The sequence below is a fragment of the Bufo bufo genome, chromosome 2 (assembly GCF_905171765.1).
Source record: "Bufo bufo chromosome 2, aBufBuf1.1, whole genome shotgun sequence".
In the NCBI taxonomy this organism is placed as follows: Eukaryota; Metazoa; Chordata; class Amphibia; order Anura; family Bufonidae; genus Bufo; species Bufo bufo.
The window spans coordinates 773,682,248-773,707,536 of record NC_053390.1 but is presented as its reverse complement, the minus strand read 5'-3'; the positions used below and the strand labels follow the sequence as shown (position 1 = coordinate 773,707,536).

At 42.5% G+C, this 25,289-nt stretch overlaps 1 protein-coding gene across 1 annotated transcript in view; it reads right to left on the bottom strand.

The window, feature by feature from the left end:
* Positions 1 to 25,289, bottom strand: part of SLC2A9 (solute carrier family 2 member 9) — a 447,321-nt gene that overhangs the window by 180,856 nt on the left and 241,176 nt on the right. The window contains exons 10-11 of the mRNA XM_040419103.1: positions 20,246 to 20,347; positions 16,563 to 16,638 (exon numbers count right to left, since the gene is read on the bottom strand). Coding sequence (XP_040275037.1) covers positions 16,563 to 16,638; positions 20,246 to 20,347 — 178 coding nt within the window. The remainder of the gene's footprint in view (positions 1 to 16,562; positions 16,639 to 20,245; positions 20,348 to 25,289) is intronic.

Genomic DNA, 25,289 nt, shown 5'->3' with positions numbered 1-25,289 from the left:
GACCAGTTCAGGTCTGAAGTCACTTTGCAAGGCTTACATAATAGAAACCACCCAAAAATGACCCCATTCTAGAAACTACACCCCTCAAGGTATTCAAAACTGATTTTACAAACGTCGTTAACGCTTTAGGTGTTCCACAAGAATTAATGGAAAATAGAGATCCAATTTCAAAATTTCACTTTTTTGGCAGATTTTCCATTTTAATAATTTTTTTCCAGTTACAAAGCAAGGGTTAACAGCCAAACAAAACTCAATATTTATGGCCCTGATTCTGTAGTTTACAGAAACACCCCATATGTGGTCGTAAACCGCTGTACGGGCACACGGCAGGGCGCAGAAGGAAAGGAATGCCATACGGTTTTTGGAAGGCAGTGTCACGAGGGTATCAAGAGCCACGCCTGACTCCGTTATACCGGGGGTCAGGAGGTCGCAGCGGGTGGCTGCGCGCTCTATATCTAAAGATCACGTTGTTTCTTAGTGATTGTTTTCTGTGTTTGCCTTGCTATCCTTTTTGTCTCAATCAGGGATCCGTAGCTTCTCCTCCTCAGCTGTTTCTTGTCTGCCACTCCCAACCTCCTTATATTCTCCCTTCACTCTTCTCTAGTTGCCAGTTATAGAGCTTCCTGCCTGGACATCTATACTGACCCACTGGAGTTGTGAATCCTGGTTGTCGTTCCAGAGTGCTACCCTCCGGATCCCTGTTGGGCTTCTTGTTGTCTCCTGTTGTCGCCCACCTGGGATTATATGTTGAGTTTGTATTGTCTGTCCTTCCCTTGGTGTTTTCCTTTAGAGCTAGTGGTGCGGACTAGTGTTCCCACCGCCCTGTTCACTATCTAGGGCTCAGCTTAGGGAAAGCCAGGGCTTTAGGCACGTGATCGGCGTACGGGTGAGGAACCCGTCTAGGGACGTCAGGGCAGCCAGGTGCCAGCCGCTAGGTGAGTCAGGGGTCACCACCTTCCCTCTCACTTGGGCAGGGCCTTCCTTGTTCCCTCCCTCTGTGTCACGTATGTGATAGTCACGCCGACCGTGATAGGCAGGTTTTGCTGGACTGGTTTTTTTGACACCATGTCCCATTTGAAGCCCCCCTGATGCACCCCTAGATTAGAAACTCCATAAAAGTGACCCCATCTAAAAAACTACACCCTCAAGGTATTCAAAACAGATTTTACAAATGTCGTCAACCCTTTAGGTGTTCCACAAGAGTTACTGGCAAATGGAGATGAAATTTCAGAATTGCAATTTTTTGGCAAATTTTCCATTTTAATCCATTTTTCCCAGTAACAAAGCAAGGGTTAACAGCCAAATAAAACTCAATATTTATGGCCCTGATTCTGTAGTTTACAGAAACACCCCATATGTGGTCGTAAACCACTGTACGGGCACACGGCAGGGTGCAGAAGAAAAGGAATGCCATACGGTTTTTGGAAGTGACCCAAAAAAGTGACCCAATTTTAGAAACTACGGGATAGGGTGGCAGTTTTGTTGGTACTAGTTTAGGGTACATATGATTTTTGGTTCCTCTATATTACACTTTTTGTGAGGCAAGGTAACAAGAAATAGCTGTTTTTATTTTTTGTTATTTACAACATTCATCTGACAGGTTAGATCATGTGATATTTTTATAGACCAGGTTGTCATGGATGCGGCAATACCTAATATGTATACTTTTTATTTATTTATGTAAGTTTTACACAATGATTTCTTTTTTGAAACAAAAAAAATCATGTTTTAGTGTCTCCATAGTCTGAGAGTCATAATTTTTTCAGTTTTTGGGCGATTATCTTGGGTAGGGTAGGATTTTTGCAGGATGAGATGACGGTTTTATTGGCACTATTTTGGGGTGCGTGTGACTTTTTGATCGCTTGCCATTACACTTTTTGTGATGTGAGGTTACAAAAAATTGCTTTTTTTACACCGTTTTTATTTTTACTTTCTTACGGTATTCACCTGAAGGGTTAGGTCATGTGATATGTTTATAGAGCAAGTTATTATGGACGCTGCGATACCTAATATGTATACTTTTTTTATTTATGTAAGTTTTACACAATGATTTCATTTTTGAAGCAAAAAAAATCATGTTTTAGTGTTTCCATAGTCTGAGAGCCATAATTTTTTCAGTTTTTGGGCGATTACTTTGGGTAGGGTATGATTTTTGCGGGATGAGATGACATTTTTTTTGGCACTATTTTGGGGTGCATATGACTTTTTGATCGCTTGCTATTACACTTTTTGTGATGTAAGGTGACAAAAAATGGTTTATTTAGCACAGTTTTTATTTAAATTTTTTTACGGTGTTCATCTGAGGGGTTAGGTCATGTGATATTTTTATAGAGCCGGTCAATACGGACGCGGCGATATCTAATATGTATACTTTTTTTTTTTTTATGTAAGTTTTACGCAATAATATCATTTTTGAAACCAAAAAAAAATCATGTTTTAGTGTCTCCATATTCTGAGAGCCATAGTTTTTTCAGTTTTTAGGCTATTATCTTAGGTAGGGTCTCATTTTTTGCGGGATGAGATGATGGTTTGATTGGCACTATTTTGGGGTGCATATGACTTTTTGATCGCTTGCTATTACACTTTTTGTGATGTAAGGTGACAAAAAATGGTTTATTTAGCACAGTTTTTATTTTTTATTTTTTACGGTGTTTATCTGAGGGGTTAGGTCCTGTGATACTTTTATCGATACGGACGCGGCGATACCTAATATGTATACTTTTTTTATTTATGTAAGTTTTACACAATAATATCATTTTTTAAACAAAAAAAATGATGTTTTAGTGTCTCCATATTCTGAGTCATATTTTTTTTATTTTTTTGGGCGATTGTCTCAGGTAGGGGCTCATTTTTTGCAGGATGAGGTGACGGTTAGATTGGTACTATTTTGGTGGGCAAACGCCTTTTTTATCATTTGCTGTTGTACTTTTTGTGATGTAAGGTGACAAAAAAATAGTTTATTTAGCACAGTTTCTATTTTTTACGGTGTTCATCTGAGGGGTTAGGTCATGTGATATGTTTATAGAGCCGGTCTCACTGTGTGTATTACTCATACAGCTTCCGGCCTATGAGATCCAGGGAGCTGGATCTTACAGGCTAATCACCGGAAGGCAGCCGATGCCTTCCTTAGACATCGCGCTGCCTTCCATGCCATCGGGTCCCCCCTACAGCCGCATGGGGACCCGATGGCACCGCCACCCGCTGCACGCCGGATAAGGTAAAAGCCGCAAACCGCAGGTCTAAATTGACCTGCGGTTTGCGGCGATCGCCGACACGGGGGGGTCACGGGACCCCCCGGTGTTGTGACAGGATGCCCGCTAAATGATTTCAGCGGACATCCTGTTGCAATTAACCCCCGCCGCAATCGCAATTTAAAGATAAGACGTACCGGTACGTCCTGAGTCCTTAAGGACTCGGGAAATAGGGCGTACCGGTACATCCTAAGTCCTTAAGGGGCTAAAGGGTCAAAAATAAGAGCGTTGTGCTATGATTGTACAAAAGTACAAAAGTCCAGAGTGCATAATGCAGTGGCCAGGTACAGGGTGGATAATATTTTGTATTTGTTCGTGACGCCACTTGAAGCGTGCGCAGGGTACTATTCCAGGGTATTCCCAAGGTGTTATAACGCACGTCCCAGATTAGGAATGCCAGAGCGGTGTAATGGCCTATAATGTCTCTATAGGGTGATGATAATGGTGTCAACGGTGTCTCCTACCTCACTTGAAATACATTTGAGTGTAGTGATAGTAGGAGTAATAGAGGAACTTTGCAGAATAAATGATGTCCAGACCTTTAGATGAAGTTCAAACGTTCCTTTTCTTGAAATAACTTGCATCCAAGCGGTATACAGCTTTGGTCTTTTGGTCCCAGCAGGTTTTGGCAATGATTGGCAGGAATAAATGCTTCTGCTTTAAATGTGGAGCTTGTAGGATAAACGTCTGCTTGGTAGCTCTGTAACTGTGGCAGGATTAGCTTCTGCACTTATCTGTAACTTCTGCTGTGTTGGGACAGACTAGCTGAGGAGGAATATGGCTTTTCCTAGTCACTAGTTTTTGTCACTGGCCTGCCACGCAGCAGGTATATGTCATTTTTTCCTGCCTGACACGCATCAGGTCCATCGGGTCGCCTGACACGCATCAGGTATATGCTTATTCAGTTTATTTCATTATCTGTTTCGTTATTGGCCTGATGCGCATCAGGTGCAGTTTGTCACTGGCCACGTAGCTGGTACATGTGGTTTCTTGCCCTGCCTGACACGCATCAGGTAATTTCATTTTCTGACTCCAGGTGAATGCTTACTTGCCTCACATGTATCAGGTACGGTTCGTCTTCAGCATCTTTTAAGCTTCACCCCATGTTTTCCAGGGTCATCTAAGAGGTCTGTCCGGTTCGGGTTTCGTTTTAAGTGGTTTCCTCCAGGTATTAGTCTTAGGTCCCTGGCCATCCTGATCATTCTAGTTCCACGGTACCATACGCCAAGTCCAGGTAAGTTTCGGTGTTTTCACTACTTCGTCATTTCCGGATCATTTCCGGAATCATGTATTTCGCCTTTCTTTTATGTTTATCTAGGCCAGCTTGCCAGGTGGGTCAGCCCTCTTGCCCCTCTTCTTTGGTGGCGGCTTTGTCTGTGACGCTCCGGTGTTTGGTGTTCAGAGGGTTTCGCAGGTTCACTCGAGGGCGTCAGGTTGCTCTACCACCCTCCTCACTTCCCATCTCATTTCACGTCATTTATTTTACAGCCACTATGTCCCACGCTTCCGATATCGCAGAGACTCGCTCCATTCCGAAATCTCCCAGTTCGGCCCATGGAAGCAATCTTTCCTTCAGGCAGTGGACCATTCCAAAGCTAATGACTGAATTAAATAGGAGAGGCATTCGCTATCCTGCCTCTGCTCGCAAAGCAGATTTGTACAGGCTTTTAGCTGTTGAGCCTACCTTAGCTGCGGAAGAACATGTGTCCCTGTCCACAATCCAGACATCGCTGGCCCAGCTTCACTCAACCATCAACAGTCTTTCTAGTTCAGTTTCCGACATCCAGACCAGGCTGCTGGCTGTGGAGACCAGGCCATCAATGCCGGATCTACCTACCTCTCCTGTCCCAGGCCCCTCCATCGTTTGTGCTCCAACCCCAGGTAGGGCTCCCAGCTCCTTTACCATTGCCCCGTCACACTTCGTTCCAGACAACATCCGGAAGGATATTTTGGCAGGTAAAGACGTAAACCTGGCTTCTATCCTCATTTCTACTCACGGCTCCAATGAAAATAAGACCATTGCATGTGGAGACGTGTCAGTGGTTCTCAGGTCCAAAGATGCCTCGCTTACACAAAAGACTCTCCATTCCAGAATTTGTGCTGGCTTTCAGCTTATTCCGGGACATTTTATGCTCTGCCCAACCACACCGTAGGGAAGAGCTAGATACCTACCTGTACAGAGTAACTGATTTGGGCCACAAGTATGGAGGACATGCCTTTTACGATTATCACTGCTCCTTTTCTTCCAAAGCCGCTGCTGCTCTGTCCCAGTTTCAGCACGTCACGGATTGGTCCACACTTGACATGGAGCTGTTCTGCAGGCATTTTGCGGGTCTCAAAGCGCCCACCTGTGCCACTTGCCAATCCATATCGCATTCCTCCGACTGGTGTCCCAATTCAGGATCTCTGGTTCAAGGTAGGCCCCCTGCCATTCCTTCTGGGTCCTCAAGTTCAGGGCAGAATGTTGACAAGTGGGGTAGGCTCATAGTCTTTCTGGGTAGGAGTCAGGTCTGCAATAATTTCAATTGGTCAGACTGCTATTTTTCAAAATGCAAGGCATTGCACGTTTGCTCCATTTGTTTCAGGGCCCATCCCCAGTCTTCTTGTCCGCAAAGATCAACTAAAAATTCATGACTAGCCGGGGTCAATACCGAGTTACTAACTGCCCTCCTCCAGAATCATCACGACACCAACTTTGTGCAATTTTTGGTGTCTGGAATTTCGCAGGGTTTTCACACAGGGCTGGTTTTTTCCCCGCTGGCCACATGGGAAGGCTCAAATCTCCGTTCCGCTTTGGCAGATCCGGTCAGTTGACTCTCTCATCCAGTCCAAAATTAGCAAGGCTTTCTCCTAGGCCCATTCACTGTCCCCCCCTTTGACATCTCGAGAGTCAACCCCATTGGTTTGGTTACAAAATAAATTTCCAATAAAAAAAGGCTGATATTTGACCTCTCCGCTCCTCATGCTTCCAGCACACCCAGCTTAAATTCTTTAATTCCCTTCGGAAGACTTTTCCATGCAGTACTCTTCCTTGGACGAAGCCATTCGGTTGATTCTCCAGTTGGGACCAGGCGCTTGGCTTTCCAAGGCAGATATTGCAGATGCCTTCAAATTACTTCCAGTTTCACCTCAATTATTGAAGTTTCATGGCATCAAATGGAGGGACCTGTATTATTTTTCAGATAGGTTGACATTCGAATCCAAAAGCAGCCCTTGGCTGTTTGATCAATTCGCCCCAAGCTCTCCACTGGGTCTTGGTCAATCATGGCGGGTGTTCCAGGGTCATTCACTACCTGGATGACTTCCTGCTGATCGAAGCCTCAGATCAAGTTCCCAATCAGCTCCAGGTACTCCTCGATTTATTTTCAAAATTGAACGTACCGGTTGCCCCGGCAAAAACTGAAGGCCCATCTTTAATTATAACTTTCCTAGGTATCATCTTGGACATTGGTAAGACTCCCTGATGATAAGCTCAAAAAAATACAAGATTCCATCAGGAAATCAGTCCCGGCCAGGACCCTCGTCAAAGTCGAACTTCAGTCACTTCTGGGAATGTTAAACTTCACCTCAAAGATCATGCCTCAGGGCCGAGCTTTCATTTCCAGACTGCTGCAACTTTTACCTGCTGCCTTGGATCAGGATGCCTTGATCCATCTCGACACCGCAGAAACCGCTGACTTACACATGTGGCACCATTTCCTTTCAAACTGGAATGGCATCTCCCTCTTCGTCCCATCTTGGGACCGCAATTCACCCACGGTCTTTTCCGACGCAGCAGCTTCAAAAGATTTTGCAGCCATTTTTAACAAGCACTGGTTCGCAGGTCCTTGGCCGCTTCAGATTTCTTCAGTTCAGAGTTCCATTAAATCCTCTCCACTTTTAGAAATCTATCCTATTGTCGCAGCTGCACAGGTCTGAGGGGGAGCTTTGGAGAAACAAGCCAGTCATTTTTGTCACAGATAATCAGGCAGTGGTAGAAATCCTCAGCAAAGGCTGTTCCTCTTCTCCACAAATTATGCCTTTTGTCCGCAGACTAGTGTGCCTTGCATTGCAGTTCAATTTTCATTTCTCGTGCAGATTCATACAGGGTTCAGCAAACACCGCTGCTGATGCCTTATCTCGTTTCAACTTCCCCGTTTTCTTTCAGGTAATTCCAGACGCAGATCCATCAGGGGTCCCTCCACCCACCCTCGAGACACTGATAATGGACTAAGCAAGCACGTCAGAACAGCAAAGTCACTCATCCATAGTTCCTTGTCCCTCAATACAGCCAGGAATTATAAAACAGGGTGGGAAACCTTTAGGCAATTCTCCCTCAGGCATCCACAAGAGGAATTGGATAAAACCACTTACATCATGGCATTCCTGGCTTTCTTTCACACAGAACTTCGGCTGTCTTTTAACACCATCAAGTTGTACTTGGCAGGGGTGCAACATTTTTTCAGGTTAGAACATCCAGGCAGTCAGTCCATATTTTCTTCTTAAGCCATAAAATCCACTCTGAGAGGAATTCAAAAGAACAGCAATAAGCCAGAGTCCAGCAGAAAGCCAGTCACCGGGGCAATGTTCAGGGCCTTTTTCACCTCCCTAGACAATGATCCTTTCGGGCCATACAAAAGCATAGTGCTCAAAGCAGCCATGTACCTCAGTTTTTATGGTTTTTTGCGGCCCGGGGAATTTACCAGCTCTCCTGGACGCGCAGGCCCCACCATAGATCAGTTAGCCTGGCATCAGACACATTGCACCTTACTCCTTCACTCCACCAAAACCTCTCAGGTCGGACCGCCAGTTAAAATCCTCTATTTCCAGACCTTCAATGATTGGTGCCCAGTTGCTGTGCTCGAACAGATATTCCACGCATAAAAAAACTCCACGCCAGGCAGCCCTCTTCTTCCTTTCAATTCCAAGCATCTCACAGCATCACAGTTCGTTCGCCACATCATAGAAACATAGAAACATAGAATGTGTCGGCAGATAAGAACCATTTGGCCCATCTAGTCTGCCCAATATACTGAATACTATGGATAGCCCCTGGCCCTATCTTATATGAATGTTGTGGAAAAATTATTGTTCGCCGTATGGTCGCCATCTATCCTATGGAGATGCGCAGATTCGTTCGCATTCGCGTTCGCATCTGCGCAGAGACTTTCGCACGATGGTCTGGTTGTCCCGACCTTTAGCTGAGTGTCCTCAATGATCCCTCATTGCCTTGGCTTACAACTACTGGGTGTCCAAGCTGGACACGTGGCACAAACTACACCTTGGAGGTGCTGGCCTGCCCTGCCGCCAGCGTTTTGTCAGAGCGGGTATTTAGTGCTGATGGGGGCATAATAACTGATAAGCGCATCTGCCTGTCAACTGAAAATGCTGACAGGTTGATTCTTATAAAAATAAACAAGGCCTGGAATGCCCCTGATTTCTCTACTCCATAAGAGGAAAGACGCTGAACATAAAGGCACTTTAAATGTGTTTTTTTTATAATGTACTGAATACACTGTATTCCCATGCACCTCTTCTACCACAAAAAGGGTATATGGTTCAATCTTCCTTTTCTTGTCCTCCTCCTCTTCCATCATATCAACATTCTTATTAGTCTGCCCTCGCTCCAAATGTTGCAGAGGGTAAGCTCACCTGTTGGCCCTCACATATAATTTTTTAGAGGGTCAGCTGATCAGCAGGCCCTCACCTACAATCTTTTAGAGGGTCAGCTCACCTGCAGGCCCCCGCATGTAATGTTTTAGAGAGTCAGCTCACCAGCAGGCCCTCACCTACAATCTTTTAGAGGGTCAGCTCACCTGCAGGCCCTAGCATGTAATGTTGTAGTGGGTCAGCTCACCAGCAAGCCCTCACCTACAATATTTTAGAGGGTCAGCTTACCTGCAGGCCCTCGCATATAATGTTTTAGAGGGTCAGCTCACCAGCAGGCCCTCACCTACAATCTTTTAGAGGGTCAGCTTACCTGCAGACCCTCGCATGTAATGTTTTAGAGGGTCAGCTCACCAGCGGTCCCCGAGCTACAATCTTTTAGACGGTCAGCTCATCTGCAGGCCCTCAATCATAATGTTTTACAGGGTCAGCTCACAAGCAGGCCCTCACCCATAATTTTTTCAATGCTCAGATCAGCAGCAGGCACTCACCCCTAATGTTTTAGAGAGTCAGCTCTGCAGCAGACCCTCACCCCTAATGTTTTAGATGGTGAGCTCAGCAGCAGGCCCTCGCCCGTAATGTTTTTGAGGGTCACCAGCAGGCCATCAATCATAATTTTTTCAAGGGTGTATGATGCCCTTCTTTATGTGTAATAAAGATGTTTTGGATTGCTGGTTTCCTTGTAGTTTTTGGCAGCCCTTTCACAGTGCATAGGCTTTATAAGTGTAGGAGTCCCACTACCTAAACAATTGTACCACAATGTGAATGAGGCTCTCCTTGTGATATACAGGTTGTATCGGAGTGCCTCTTCTTTGTAATTTTTGGCAGCAATTGCACTTTATATCCAAGTAAATATACAGTAAAGAATGTTTCCTAACAATTTTTCCTCTAAAATCTATTTTATCTTCGGTTTTGTGTGTATTAATGTCAGTCTGTAAAAGTGGCGTACTACTCGGACAACATCGTTCCCAGCAGCGACCTGGGAGTCCAAGATGCATCCAGACATCCTCCCCATGCTGTTCCCGAACCATTTCGGTGGTGTTTCCATCAATTTCTGACCTATGAACCAGACACCCTCCCCTCTTCAGAGCAGGGGGTGCCTGGTTTAATGCTCGGGTTCTCCCATTGACTTCCATTGTGCTCGGGTGCTCGGTAGAGCACCCGAGCATCCCGAGGTGTTCGACCCGAGCACCCAAACACCCGAGCACTTTGGTGCTCGATCAACACTATTAAAGGGGTTTTTCGAAATGACTATGCTTTTTAACAAATTTGCCCATGTAGTTGCTTACCTCATACGCAGTACCTGTTACCCACTCTTATTTTTTTCAGTTTAGACTCTATTGACCCATTTTCACCATGTAAACCAATATCACTCTGGTTATTTCCATCAAATATGTAGCACTTCCTGTTGCTGTATCCAACTAAACCCATGATGCACTTCTCCTTTCTCTTCCACGGCTCCAGCACCTCCCCTAACAAAGCCCAGATTATAGTTCATCCCACACAGTCAATTACATAGATACTTACTGACACACCTATGGACATAACATCACAGGAAACAAGGAAGAGCTGCATGGACATGGTCATATGACCACAGCCCAGAACGTGAGATAGGAGCAACAAAGGTAAAAATAATACATTACAGGATTACAGCGACCTTCATAAGTTATTATTTTAAAGGAGTGCTGGCTGTTTTGGGAGCACCATCAGTTTGGCCCCAGATGATTCACGTTAAGGGGGACAAAATTATATAAGGAGGATGCTCAGTACACATAATTGCAGTAGCTAATGAGGTTGAGGGACAGAGTCGGGCCACCTGAGCTTAGAACTGCTTGTACCCGATTTTAAGAAGTATAATAAACTGGACGTTTTACTTTGGAATTGGTGAGTGCCGCTGTCTCTTCTCATCTCTCCTTCAAATATACCACCTGAGCTTAGTGACATCCCTAAAATTCAACTGAGCAGAATATTCTGCACCCCAGCCTGCTATGCTGCCTTAAAGGTATATTCCAACTTCAGAATACCAATGACCCATCCTCAGGAGAGGCCATCAATATCAGATCAGTAGAGGTCCAATTGTTGTCACCCCAGACAATTAGCCATTTGAAGGTGTTGTGGCTCTTGTGTGAAAGTTGCAGCCTCTTCATTGTTTACATGTATGCAGTCTACATAATAGCGGAGGGAAGGATACTTATAGCTTCATCCCATTCCCTTTTATTACCCTGCACCACATGACTGTGTGCTTGAGTTGATTCACCTATTTGCAAGGGGTATGGATGAAATGCCTGAACTCAAGGAGGGGTATCCACATACTTTTCGTCACATTGTGTGTTTTTCTCTGTCCTCCACTTTAACTTTATTCATTAATTTGACGTTTGTGTTTTCTCATAACTACCGTACTTTATATGTTCGAATATATCAACATGTGCCGATTTTTGTTTATCTGGTTTCCAGTGCAGAATAACAGTCTAAGAAGACTTCAGATGCAACAAGCTACCTCCCAGCCAAAGGCAAGGCAGCCTAAAGGGAATGTACCCGCAAGATTTTTGGTTACAAATAAAAAACAGATACTGATGTCCCACTACTCTCAACAATCAATTGTAATTTTTCAGGAAGCCACCAGCGAGTGGTGCAGCACCCCTGCAGGGGAAGCAAAGCATCGCATGATGTATCTTGAACAATATGGCAGTCAGTGTTCGGTAGTACATGAGCATTATGGAGCGGGAGATGCTCTTTGTAACTGTTCTCTGCTCTGACTTGGAGAACAGAGTCCCAAACAGCAGCTCCTACTCTGTTAATCCAGAAATCATGTAACTGAATGAGTAGAATAAATACAAAGTGTACCTTCATTAAAAATTTACAATGGTTAATGTGCAAAGTAATGTTGTGCAGTACAAATATTACATGTCCACTGAGATTTAGCCTTTCCTTGCATTGACTATGCATTGCACTGGATGTTTGCCCCTTGCGACCACTCTTCAGGGCGCAGTGATCCCTACAGACAAAATATGTTAATCTTTGTCTTAATTTATTCTATGACTGCGGAACTACTGAGATAAAAATAACACAGCCAGTATTAATCTGCTGTATAAAACACTCCCCACAGACTAGATTAATCCACGGTATTATCACTGAAAAAAACATAGAACTCCTTAACTCTTCAGTTCCTAGAGGCTGAGAAAAACTCGCTACTATTGAGTTGGTTTGGATTAAGGGTATTGAATTAAGAGTAAAATTATGGATTAAGAGTACATTCCTAAAAATCAGGCTCTTAGTCATGCTGATCCTGTGACATAATACACTTTATGTACAGTGCCTTGAAAAAGTATTCATACCCTTTCAACTTTTCCACATTTTTTCACGTTACACCCACAAACTTAAATGTATTTTATTGGGATTTTATGTGATAGACCAACACAAAGCAGCAAGTATGTGTGAAGTGAAAAGAAAATGATATATGGTTTTCAAAATTATTTATAAATAAAAATCTGAAAAGTGTGGCGTGCATTTGTATTCAGCCCCCTGTACTCTGATACCCCTAAATAAAATCCAGTGTGACCAATTGCCTTCAGAAGTCACCAAATTAGTAAATAGAGTTCACCTGTGTGTAATTTATTCTCAGTATAACTACTGCTGTTCTGTTAAGGCCTCAGAAATTTGTTAGAAAACATTACTGATTAAACAGCACCATGAAAACCAAGGAACACACCAGACAGGTCAGGGATTAAGTTGTAGAGAAGAGTAAAGCGGGGTTAGGTTATAAAAAAATATCCCAAGCTCTGAACATCTCATCGAACACTGTTCAATTCATAATCCGAAAATAGAGCACAACAGGCAGGAAACCTACCAAGACATGGCCGTCCACCTAAACTGACAGCCCAGACAAGGAGAGCACTAATTAGAGAAGCAGCCAAGAGGCCCATGGTTACTCTGGAGGAGCTGCAGAGATCCAAAGCTCACATGGGAGAATCTGTCCACAGGACAACTATTAGTTGTGTACTCCAAAAATCTGATTTGGCCTTTATGGAAGAGTGACAAGAAGAAATCCATTTTTTAAATCAAGCCATAAAAAGTCCTGTTTGCCGCCATGTAGGGGACACAGCAAACATGTAGAAGAAGGTGCTCTGGTCAGATGAGACCAGAGTTGAATCTTTTGGCCTAAAGGCAAATGATATGTGTGGCAGAAAACTAACATTGCACATCACCCTGAACATACCATCCCCACAGTGAAACATGGTGGTGGCAGCAGCATCATGCTGTGGGGATGCTTTTCTTCAGCAGGGACAGAGAAGCTGGTCAGAGTTAATGGGAAGATGGATGGAGCTAAATAACGGGCAATCCGTGAGTAAAACCTGGTAGAGGCTGCAAAAGAATTTAGACTGGGGCAGAGGTTAACCTTCCAGCAGAACGACACTAAACATAAAGTCAGAGCAATGTAATGGTTTAGATCAAAGCATATTCATGTGTTAAAATGGCTCAGTCAAAGTCCAGACCTAAATCCCATTGAGAATCTATGGCAAGAGTTGAAAATTGCTTTTCACCGACCCTCTTTATCCAATATGACTGACCTTGAGCTATTGTATTTTAAGAAGAAATGGGCAAAAGTTTCAGCCTCTACATGTGCAAAGCTGGTAGAGACATACCCTAAAAGAATTGTAGCTGTAATGGCAGCAAAAGGTGGTCCTATAAAGTATTGACTTAGTGGGGCTGAATACAAATGCACGCCACACTTTCCAGATATTTATTTATAAACAATTTTGAAAACCATGTATTATTTTCTTTTCACTTCAAACACACGTGCTACTTTATGTTGGTCTATTACATAAAATCCCAATAAAATACATTTAAGTTGGTGGGTGTAACATGAAAAAATATGAAAAAGTTCAGGGATATCAATACTTTTTCAAAGCACTGTAGTGCCCCCAAATTCTTTTTCTTACAACATTAGTGGCTGGAATGGATATCTTTTTGTCAATAGGTGCCATTACTTTCAGTGCCGTAGCTGATACATTCACAACTGACTGGTCTCCACCATCCAGTGTCATGAACCTGGGTTGCTCTGACACTGTCTAATCAACCCGGACTGCATTGGAACAGTTCTGCAGTGTGATCCTGTGAGACTCCATCACATAAGACCACTCTCTGTTCGGACAGAGCACAGAATGGAGAGACAGGCAGCCTGTCAGGATCAGGGGAAGCAGAGGATATCTAGATGCTGCCAATGTAAACCCAGGGGTCATTCCAGGATTTTAACCTTTTGGGGGTCAGAAAAATAGTCGCATTCAATGTGTGCGATGACTAATTTCGGTTAATTTGGTCACACCCTCTCATCACTACCTTAAAAATGTATAGCAGATGATCAACAAAAGAAGAGATATAGAAGGAACAGGCATCACTTTGTCAAGTGTATTCTACGAATATAAGCAACAGTACCATACCATACAGTGACCACATAATGGTCAGATGGCAGGTCCAGATAGACACTCTGCAGTGTGTTATCATGCTGCAGATTATAAAGGAGAATACAGCACTGATTAGCCTCAGTCAATGGCAGAATAAACCTTCACATTTTGTGACTTACAGATCATGTCTCTTCTGATTGTTGTTATTTGCTGTCTTTTCTTCTCCATCTGGTCCACAACTCCATGATGGTTTCACCCAGCTATGACTTATCTCTGCAGAGTTTTTAGCCCAGATGTCTTCAGCTCCTTACTTTTGCCGCACATCCCACACTATGTCCCCTTTATATAATATCTCCACACACAGTAACGCATGGAGGTAATAGCTTCACACATTGTGCCCCCTGAACAAAACAACTCCACACACTGTGCCCCTTAATTTAAATCTGCCACAGTGCCCCCTGAATATAAAATGCCCTGTGCCCTCTGATCATTAAAAAAAATATTCCCACTGTGCCTACCAACTTACAAATGCCCCTATTGTGCCCTTGATTAAAAAATATCCTCACTCGGCCTCCTGATTAGGATGCCCACTTTACTGTGCCTGCCGATGAGGAAAGTGTCCCCAATATGCTCCTGATTAGGAAGATGCCCCCAGTAAGCCACAGATTTAAAAAAATAGGACCCCACTGTACTCTCTGACTAACAAATGCCCTCACTGTACGCTTGATTAAAAAAAAAATGTCTATATTGTGTCCTTCATTACAAAAATGTACACACTGAGTTGCCTGATTGTAAAAAAAAAAAAACTTCACCACCGCCACTGTTCCCCTTGGAGAAAGTATGATCCACACCGTGCCCAAATTTTGTCAAGTTTTCATCTTACCACTTCTCTTCAGAACGATGCAGGTGGCATGATGACTTCATGACTTCACGAATGGTAGTGCAAGGAGCTTAATAAGGCTCCCTTGAACTTAGCAGCCAAGTGCTGCTACTATATTCAACTATATCCAGATCTTCTTTGCTTCCCCTGCTGTGTGCTGGCTGCTTGTTACCTGATTCCTCGATTCCCACTGTGCAGACTGCACTCTGAACTGAGCTATCAATTTATACATGAATTTATATATCATGCACCAAAGGTAATGGCACAGATTGCAAGGGCACGGTGGTAAGGTACCAAAAAAAGGTTCTGCAATCAAGGGGCCACAGGAAATACATTTATGGTGTCAGATTCACTTTTGGGAAACATGAAAGGTCCTCTTTATTTTCAGGTTTTGTTTTTAGTTTTAAAACGTATCTCATTTTTTTTATAATTCACTATTTAGCGGGTTTTAAATAAATCAAATTGTATTTATCCATCTGTGTGGCTGCATGATATTATAGGAGTTTTCTCATAAAGACAACCCCAATACTAAAGGGATTGACCCGGCAATCAGCTAATCGTGGCAGAAAGCTGTGGCTGGCCACAATTTTTTTAATACAGTGGCCACTGCTGGGGAAATGTAGAATTACATGAATAACACATAGATTGGCTCTCTGCTGTGACTCTTAGGGCTCATGCACACGACAGCGCCGAGTTTTGAGGTCCGCAAAACATGGATCCCGCCTATGTGCGTTCCGCAGTTTGCAGAACGGAACGGGCCGCCCATAATAGAAATGCCTATTCTTGTCCGCAAAACAGAATAAGACATGTTCTATTTTTTTTTTTGCAAGGCCACGGAACGGAGCAACGGATGCGGACAGCACACGGAGTGCTGTCCGCATCCTTTGTGGCCTCATTGTAGAGAATGGGTTCGCATCCGAGCCACTAAAAATGCGGCTCGGATTTGGAAACAAACCACGTTCATAAGGCCTTAGAGGGGGATCCTGAATGGGTACCCCGTCTATAATGTTCATGTGCCTTAATCCGCTATGAGGCAACCCCATTAAGAATGAACATTATTTTGAGGTCCAAATCATCTACGGACAATTACAAATCTGGGGAGAATCACAATCCGTTTTCTCAGTCATTCTATCAGAAGCTTACTCGCTATTAAATTAAAATAATTTCTTTTGCAACCACTCTGTGAACATAATGTGATTCATCTAATCATCTTAATTAAAAAATATGTTCTGAATTTCTAGCAACAAAATTGATTGATATTAACAAAGCTTTTTTTTCAGCCTTGCAAAATGAAATGCTGTCAAAGTAAGCACGTGCCAAGTGCGGGGAACTGTCATACATCACGTAATAAATAACACGCTGCCATCAGCAGAAATGCTTTACCTGGTCCAATGCAAAATGATGCAATTACACCCAGAATGCAGACAATGCTAATATACGGAACCCACGATGCGCGATCCTATTAATGAAAGCAAAGATATCATTTTAAAAGAATTTAAAAAAAATATATACAAAAAATTATATATTTAAAATGCAGCACAGCTGTATATATAAATATAAACAGAACCAACGTTCTGTTATTTTGACACTCAGAACGCCAAAATTCAGTAATCTGGGCAGCCGGCGTTTTGGTCTTGGGTTCGTATGACACACTAAGGCCTCTTTCACACGGGCGTTGCGGGAAAATGTGCGGGTGCGTTGCGGGAACACCCGCGATTTTTCCACGCGAGTGCAAAACATTGTAATGCGTTTTGCACTCGTGTGAGAAAAATCACGCATGTTTGGTACCCAAACCCGAACTTCTTCACAGAAGTTCGGGCATGGTATCGGTGTTCTGTAGATTGTATTATTTTCCCTTATAACATGGTTACAAGGGAAAATAATAGCATTCTGAATACAGACTGCATAGTAGGTGATCAATTGAGGGTTAAAAAAAAATATAAAAATTAACTCACCTTCTCCTCTTGTTCGCGTAGCTCCCGGTCTCTTCTTTACTTCTCAAAAGATGAACTATCGGCTTAGGACCTGTGGTGACGTCAGATCACATGCTCCAATCACATGGTCCATCACCACGGTGATGTACCATGTGATTGGAGCATGTGATCTGACGTCACCAAAGGTCCTTTAGCCGATAGTTCATCTTTTGAGAAGTAAAGAAGAGACCGGGAGCTACGCGAACAAGAGGAGAAGGTGAGTTAATTTTTATATTTTTTTTTAACCCTCAATTGATCACCTACTATGCAGTCTGTATTCAGAATGCTATTATTTTCCCTTGTAACCATGTTATAAGGGAAAATAATACAGTGAATCGACTGTCACCTAGCAACCATGCGTGAAAATCGCACCGCATCCGCACTTGCTTGCGGATGCTTGCGATTTTCACGCAACCCCATTCACTTCTATGGGGCCTGCATTGCGTGAAAAACGCAGAATATAGAGCATGCTGCGATTTTCACGCAACGCATAAGTGATGCGTGAAAATCACCGCTCATGTGAACAGCCCCATAGAAATGAATGGGTTGGTATTCAGTGCGGGTGCAATGCGTTCAACTCACGCATCGCATCCACGCGGAATACTCGCCCGTGTGAAAGGGGCCTAACCCCTCACAACTGCTGTCAAAGATCTTCGATCCGAATTTCAGGGAAACTTCGATTTGCCGCAAAGCCAAATTTCCTGGTGCTTCGTGGTAACGGATCAATTTTCCCTGAAATGGCATAAAGAAAAAATCATACTCACTTCATCAGTTTGAGCGCAAAGAGGCCGCTGCGGCCATCTTGATTGAAGATCCCACGAGAAATAGAAATCTCATGCGTGGTGGTGTATGACGTCACCATGCCAGCCAGTGTGATGACGTCATCACGCACCGTGCAAGAATTCGCACAGGATCTTCAATCAAGATGGCTGAGGCGGCCTCTTCACGCTCAAATGGATAAGGTGAGTATTAGGCTACATTCACATGTCAGTATTTTTCTATAATCCGATTTTCTGTCCGTTTTTTGCGGATCCGTTGTTCCTGAAAATGTTTCCGTATGTCATCCGTTTTTTGCGGATCCGCAAAAAACGGTAACATGTATAAATTTCAATAAGCAAATAAAGTTGTTTGGATTTCTTGAAAAAAAAAATAAAAAATTAAAATGTCATTTCCAGGAACGGATTCCGTATAAAACGGATGACATACGGAATGACATCCGTATGTCTTCCGTTTTTTGCGGATCCATTGACTTTGTATTGTACCAGGATCCGATTTTTCAGGAAAAGAATAGGACATGTTTTATATTTAAACGGACATGCGGAACGGAACAACGGAAACGGACAGCACACATTGTGCTGTCCGTTTTTTTCCAGGACCCATTGAAAATGAATGGGTCCAGATCTGGTCCAGATCTGTTCCAGAAAAAATGGAACAGATCAGGAAAGAAAAAACGGACGTGTGAATGGACCCTTATTATTTTTTTTTTTACCGATTAACCCCTGAAAGCCATAACTTTTTTATGCGTTCATCGCGGCATCTGCGGTGTTCAATTATGGGGTCGGTGCAATTGCTGTTCCCCTTCATTGCGCCTGCTACTCACAAAGAAATGTGCTTCGTGACTAAGTAATTCATCATGAACCAAATTTCTTTGTGAAATTCAACGAAGCAGCCAAATCAAATTTTCCATAACTTTGCTCATCTCTAATCTCTACATCCACAGCCAGATGGTAAGTAAAATTTGGGGGATAGATGCCTTCAATCTGAGTAAACCCTAGATATGAACTGTCAATGTAAAGGGAATGTCTCATAAGAAAATGATCTATTGTTTCAATCACATTTTTATGTTAAACATATTTTTCTAGACTTTTTGCTGATTTTTTAAAATGTTTTATGTCATTATAAAAAAACTTCTATGGGAGAGTTTTCTAGGCATGCGCTCTGACCTGTACAAAGATCAGGAGGGGGTAGATAAGCTGTGAGATCACCTATTGTGAATGGAGAATTTGTCTTATCTATAGAAGTGACATTTATCATTTTAATCCTGTCTGTGATGATAATGAGATGGCTACTGAAAACGTATCTGTACAGAAGAGGAAATCATTACCTATTATTAGACCTAGTGGCCAGTAGAAAACTGCAGGATAATATATGTTTTTTTTATATCAAAATGGTAAAAATTATGTTTAACATAAAAATGTGATTTAATCAACAGTTAATTTTCTGGTAACATACTGTATCTCCTTTAAAAGCATGTTCAGATAGGGTGTAAACTTTCGGCTGTAAAGAATAATATAATTCTGCAAATAACCTGTGGTATACATTGTATAGGTTGAAAATCCTTAGCAAGGAATCTGCACTGAAAATCAGCAACAAATCTGCCATCTCTGAGCGCTTGCGATGCACCTGGATGTTGCAATACATGAACATTTCAAATGAAATCTGTCACCAGTTTTATGGTCTCCTAGATAAGGGCAGCATAGACTAGTGACAGATTTCCTTAGCAAAACCTTTGGTCACTTTCTTTAATTGGTCCAGCCGTTTTGCTAAAAATCTTGTTCTTAACGAAGAGTCCTGATATTAATGAGCTCCTAGCTCTCCAAACCAGCTAGGCACTGATTGCAGTAGGATAACAATATGTAAACCAGTGGTTGGGGCATGGATGGTACAAGATTTTAGCAATGGTTGGGTCTGTTGAAGAAAATGGCCTAGGTTTGGCTAAGGATATCTATTACAAGCAGCATTGGACAGGTCCACCAGAGTACCAGAGGATCCTCCGGTAGGCCCAGGCTCTGATCCCATAGTGGGTCCCAAAGGTCCAGGAGAAAAAAATAATATTTGGAGCTGCCTTTGGAACCAATGACTTGCCACTAGGGTCTATTTTTTTAATCGAAACCTATTAGACTTTATTGATGATATGGGTGTTGGGCCCCAAAAATAATTTCTTCTGGTGGGCTCAAGGAACCCCAATCCAACAGTGATCACCAGTTTATGCTGCCCTTAGTTATGGTGGAAAAAACTGGTGGCAGATTCTTGTTAAAAATTAGTCATCCCTCTTCTTATGCTAATGTAGTAATATCCACAGAACATTCTTACCTGGAAATTCAGCGATATGGTCAGTATTCCGAAAAACACTGTCATCAACCCAAAACCGCCAATAAGAAGAATCCTTCTTCCGAGTTTTTCAATCGCCATGCCCTGTAATTACACAAAACAGATGAACTTATATATTCATATGGTTACATGTTAACCCTTTAAATATGAATCCCAAGCTTTCAAATCTGATGTGTCACTTTATGTGGTAATAACTTTGGAACGCTTCTACATATCCAAGTGATTCTGACATAGTTTTTTTGTGACATGTACTTTATGTTAGTGGCAAATTTGGGCTGCTATGTTTTGTAAATTTGTCTAAAATCTTTAACAAAAATTTAGAAAAATGTGAAATTTCAAGATTTGAAAATGTATGCTTTTAAGACACCACACAAAAATGTTGGCATTATTTTTGAAAAGAACTTTCAAGATGTAAAGTGTGATTTATTTGAAAGCAGCTACACAAGTGACAGGATAAGGCTACTTTCACACCTGCGTTCAGGTGTCCGCTCGTGAGCTCCGTTTGAAGGGGCTCACAAGCGGCCCCTAACGCATCCGTCCAGCCCTAATGCATTCTCAGTGGACACAGATCCACTGAGAATGCATCCGCCTGCCAGCGCTCAGCCTCCGCTCCGCTCAGTGAGCGGACACCTGAACGCTGCTTGCAGCGTTCGGGTGTCTGCCTGGCCGTGCGGAGGCGAGCGGATCCGTCCAGACTTACAATGTAAGTCAATGGGGACGGATCCGCTTGAAGATGACACCATATGGCTCAATCTTCAAGCGGATCCGTTCCCCATTGACTTTCAATGTAAAGTCTGGACGGATCCGTTCAGGCTACTTTCAGACTTAGAAAATTTTCTAAGTTATAATGCAGACGGATCCGTTCTGAACGGATGCGAACGTCTGCATTATAGGAGCGGATCCGTCTGATGAAACATCAGACGGATCCGCTCCGAACGCTAGTGTGAAAGTAGCCTAAGTAGTGTGATCTTTTTATAGATCAGGACATTATGGATGGGGCGATACTAATTACGTGTATTTTTTTTTTAACCAATTATAAATGAGTGGATATAGGAAAAAGGGCATTTTTACTTGAAATTTTTTATTTTTTTTACTTTTGTTCACTTTTGATTTTAAGCCCCACTGGGGGACTTAAACATAACATTTTTTGGGAAGTGAGGTGACAAAAACAGCAAATTCCAATCGAATTTTTGGTACAATACACTGCAATAGTTATCTATTGTAGTGTATTGTACTGTCAGTTTCACAGTGACACTTTACCTGATAAGACTCAGCCTTACATGAGGCCTCCTGCTGCCATGGCAACCATCATGATTGCATTGCAGAGGCCTGATAGGGGGAGAGGGAGATTGCTCATTCTGTAAACCCCTGAGATGCAGCAGTCGCTATGGAAAGTTGTATCTAAGGGATTAAATGGATCAGATCGGCACTAGCACTAATCTCATCACCAGTGCTAGCTGACACCAGTGCTGATGGTGGCCATTCAGTTCCTGAGCCGCTGCCATCTCCATTCCATAAATGTACGGCATGCTACATTAAGGTTCAACTTGCCATGCTGTACATTTATGGCATGGAGTGGGAAGGGGCTAATACCATTATATAGGACAGCATAAAATTTAATTAAATAACATGTAGCTATTAATGCATAGAAAGATTAGATGCATTGTCAAACATACTACACTTCAATCCAGTTACAGACTTTTTCATGAAGTATATGAAGAAAAGAGCAATGCATCTGGAGTCTTAGGTTTATAACAAATTACTGAGGCATGAATGAATTCATTGCGAGTGTACGAGAAAACTGCAGAAAGGGAAAATACTGGAGAAATGTGTTTAACCAAATTAAAATGAGTGAGAAATCGGTTTATATGCAGCACACTGTATGACACAGCACATATACAGCATAATTAGCACTGTGCCCTTCACAGGGTAAGGGTCTCCTGATGGCTGTTCTTCACAAATACCAAAATCTAGCTGTGCTCAGGGTGCACGATATACAATATAAAGGATTAGAGATGACTATTACTGGGCAGAACCAATGACTGAGTGTATTTATATCAGACTATATATCAGTGACTATCTGTGACTAAATACTGTAGATATAACACGTTACAAAAGTGCAACTAGGAGGGACAGTGTAGGACATATAAGTTTGACGCATGCCAGCCTGCAGGGGGAAGGAATGGGAGTGGATGGGAGTAGTGGCTGAGGCGATGAGGGTAGTTGTAGTCCTCATGGTGGCTAATCCCAGCTCCAGCGCTCTCCCACGCTGCGCAGACAGTGAATAGAGGTGCACAACCTTTGTTTCCTTTTCTTGGGGTTCCTGTCTGGTGGTGGGTGGGGTGCCCTTGATGATGGATGGTTGGCACAGTGCCAGACAGGAGGACAGGGGCAGGGTCCAGCAGTAGGTAGAGGCAGTGACCAGGCCAGCTTGGTTTAAATAAAATCTCCCTTTACTGAACAGATGATGAAGGTTGCAGTACAAATATAGGCACAGTTTTCAAGTACTTTGCAAGGCAGCAATTTTCCAAAAGGATCTGTATTAGGAATAGGCAGTATATGATATTCCCCTCTAAGTCTTTCTGTAGGTGTACCATGCAATCTCTAACAGAAGGCGATATGATAGTTTCCACCTATTAAAATCTTGTAAATTCAGTTTATTTTAAATATATGCAAGCAATCAGTAGCATCATAAATCTAAATATAGTTGAGTTACAGCACTCAAATTGATGCAAAAATAACATTGTAATAAAAACAAAAATCCTACACATAATGTAGCATCATATGTGGCATATATTCAAAAATAACATAACATAAAAAGGAAGACAAAACAAGGAAGGAAGGGAAGAGTGAGGGGAGAGTGAAAAAGGGAAAGTAGGGGAATACGAGATCAGTCAGGTATCACTTCACCTTAATCAGGCTAACACCCAAGTGGTAAGAAACCTATATGTAGCCCAAAATCAAAGTCCAGGACCCACACCTGACCATGTCATGAGAACCAAAAAAAAACAAAAAAACTGCTTCGCCGGACAGGTGAGTCTACCTTACTAAAGATGGCAGCCCGCTTGTGTTCGCTGGCGAACACTGCGAACTGAACATCACTGCCTGGGAATCTAGATCTTAGCAGCGTTGCGGAAAAACAGGCACAAGGCAGATTTTATGGGCGCATGTTGTACATCAAACAACTGAAATAAAACCAGTTTTATTGTAATCTTAACGTCATTTTGAAAAACCTCATTGATCACCTTATTTATTGCTGCCCAAAATGGTACAACACGGTTACAATTAAACCAAATATGAGCATAAGTCCCTGCCTCTCCACCGCACCTACAGCACTGACCAGGAATCTCCGGATTCATCCTGTGTAGCAGAGCCAGTGTTTTGTACCACCTATTAAAATCTAACAGGTTTAATGCCTGGAGCTACCAGTAAAAAAAAGAAAGAAGCAGATCCAAGCAGTGACTACCAGAACAGGAGAAAGGTTGGTGTCGTGTACAGAACGCCGATTCTGAGTTCATTAGTCACTATCCTGTATTATTGGTGATCGGCTCTTAGTTATTTTCTGCATATGAATATATCCACAAAAAAATATAGCAATGCAGATACTAGTGGCTAAACCTTACAAATCTTTAGTGAGGTCTGTGAATGCATCTAATGTATAATTAGGGGATAGGCCTGTGCAGAATCGCAGGTCTAAATACCGTATATGATCCCCATTTAGCAATTAGTGATGAGCGGGTGGTGCCATATTCGATTTCGACGAAATTCGCGAATATTCGCATGAATATTCGTCTCATATTCGTCTCATATTCGTCATTATTTTAGTTATTGCGATTAATATGCGATTTAAATAATCGCGTATTGCGATTTTAACTTAAGGTAACTTTCCTATTGGTTTGAAATCTAGAATTAGCGAAGATGACGAATATGACGAATGTATTCGTCATATTCCTCAAAACGAAGATAACGAAGTATTCTCCATCTTCGTTTTAGCTACCTATTCGTCAACTTCGCTAATTCTAGCAATCAAATATATTCATATGCAGAAAATAACTAAGCCGATCACCAATAATACAGGATAGTGACTAATGAACTCAGAATCAGCGTTCTGTACACGACACCAACCTTTCTCCTGTTCTGGTAGTCACTGCTTGGATCTGCTTGAGAAGCAAGCAAACTGTCATTCACTAGGTAGTGATGAGTGGCATAGGGCAATATTTGTTTTCGTGATATTTCGCAAATTGTTGGCCTAATATTTGCCATAAATTCGCGAATTCTAGATATTGCGATCTCCAGTCATTATTTTCTTGATTGAAAAAAATCGGCAATGTACTGTAATATGCACGTGTTGCGCGCTTAATACGGGCATGGCTCATTTTTGCTACAGTTGTCAAGCTGCTGGAAGTTTCCTGAGACTGGAGAAAATGGTTGGCAGCAACTTTCGTGACTGTGAGGAAGAACTCCTGATAAATTGCTCCAATATATTCGCGATTGCACAAATCGGCACTAATGATGTGCGTATTTTTGTCGCAATACATGAAACTTCCCATTTTATCAGGTCTGAGTAGATATTACTGATTGGTGTACTAAGTATTGTTGGGACAGCACTATGTCTGTAGCATATATGTATTGAGAGCAGAGAAACAGTAATTCCCATCACACTACCTAACACCCTGCACTGGAACCTATCAGCTACACTATATCACTATCTAGCCTACACTGACTATCTCCCACTATCTTTATTATATATATGAGCTAACTAACTATCTAATGTAATTGGATAAGGAATAAGATCCAGATGAAGGCACAGAGCACAGCAATGTCACTGCTCACTCTCCCAGAACTACAAAAAAACAGCAGAAAATGGCTGCTGGGAAGTTTCTTATATAGTAAGGCCTCATGCACACGACAGTATTTTTTCACGGTCCGCAAAACGGAGTCCGTTGGTCCGTGATCCGTGACCGTTTTTTCATCCGTGGGTCTTCCTTGATTTTTGGAGGCTCCACGGACATGAAAAAAAAGTCGT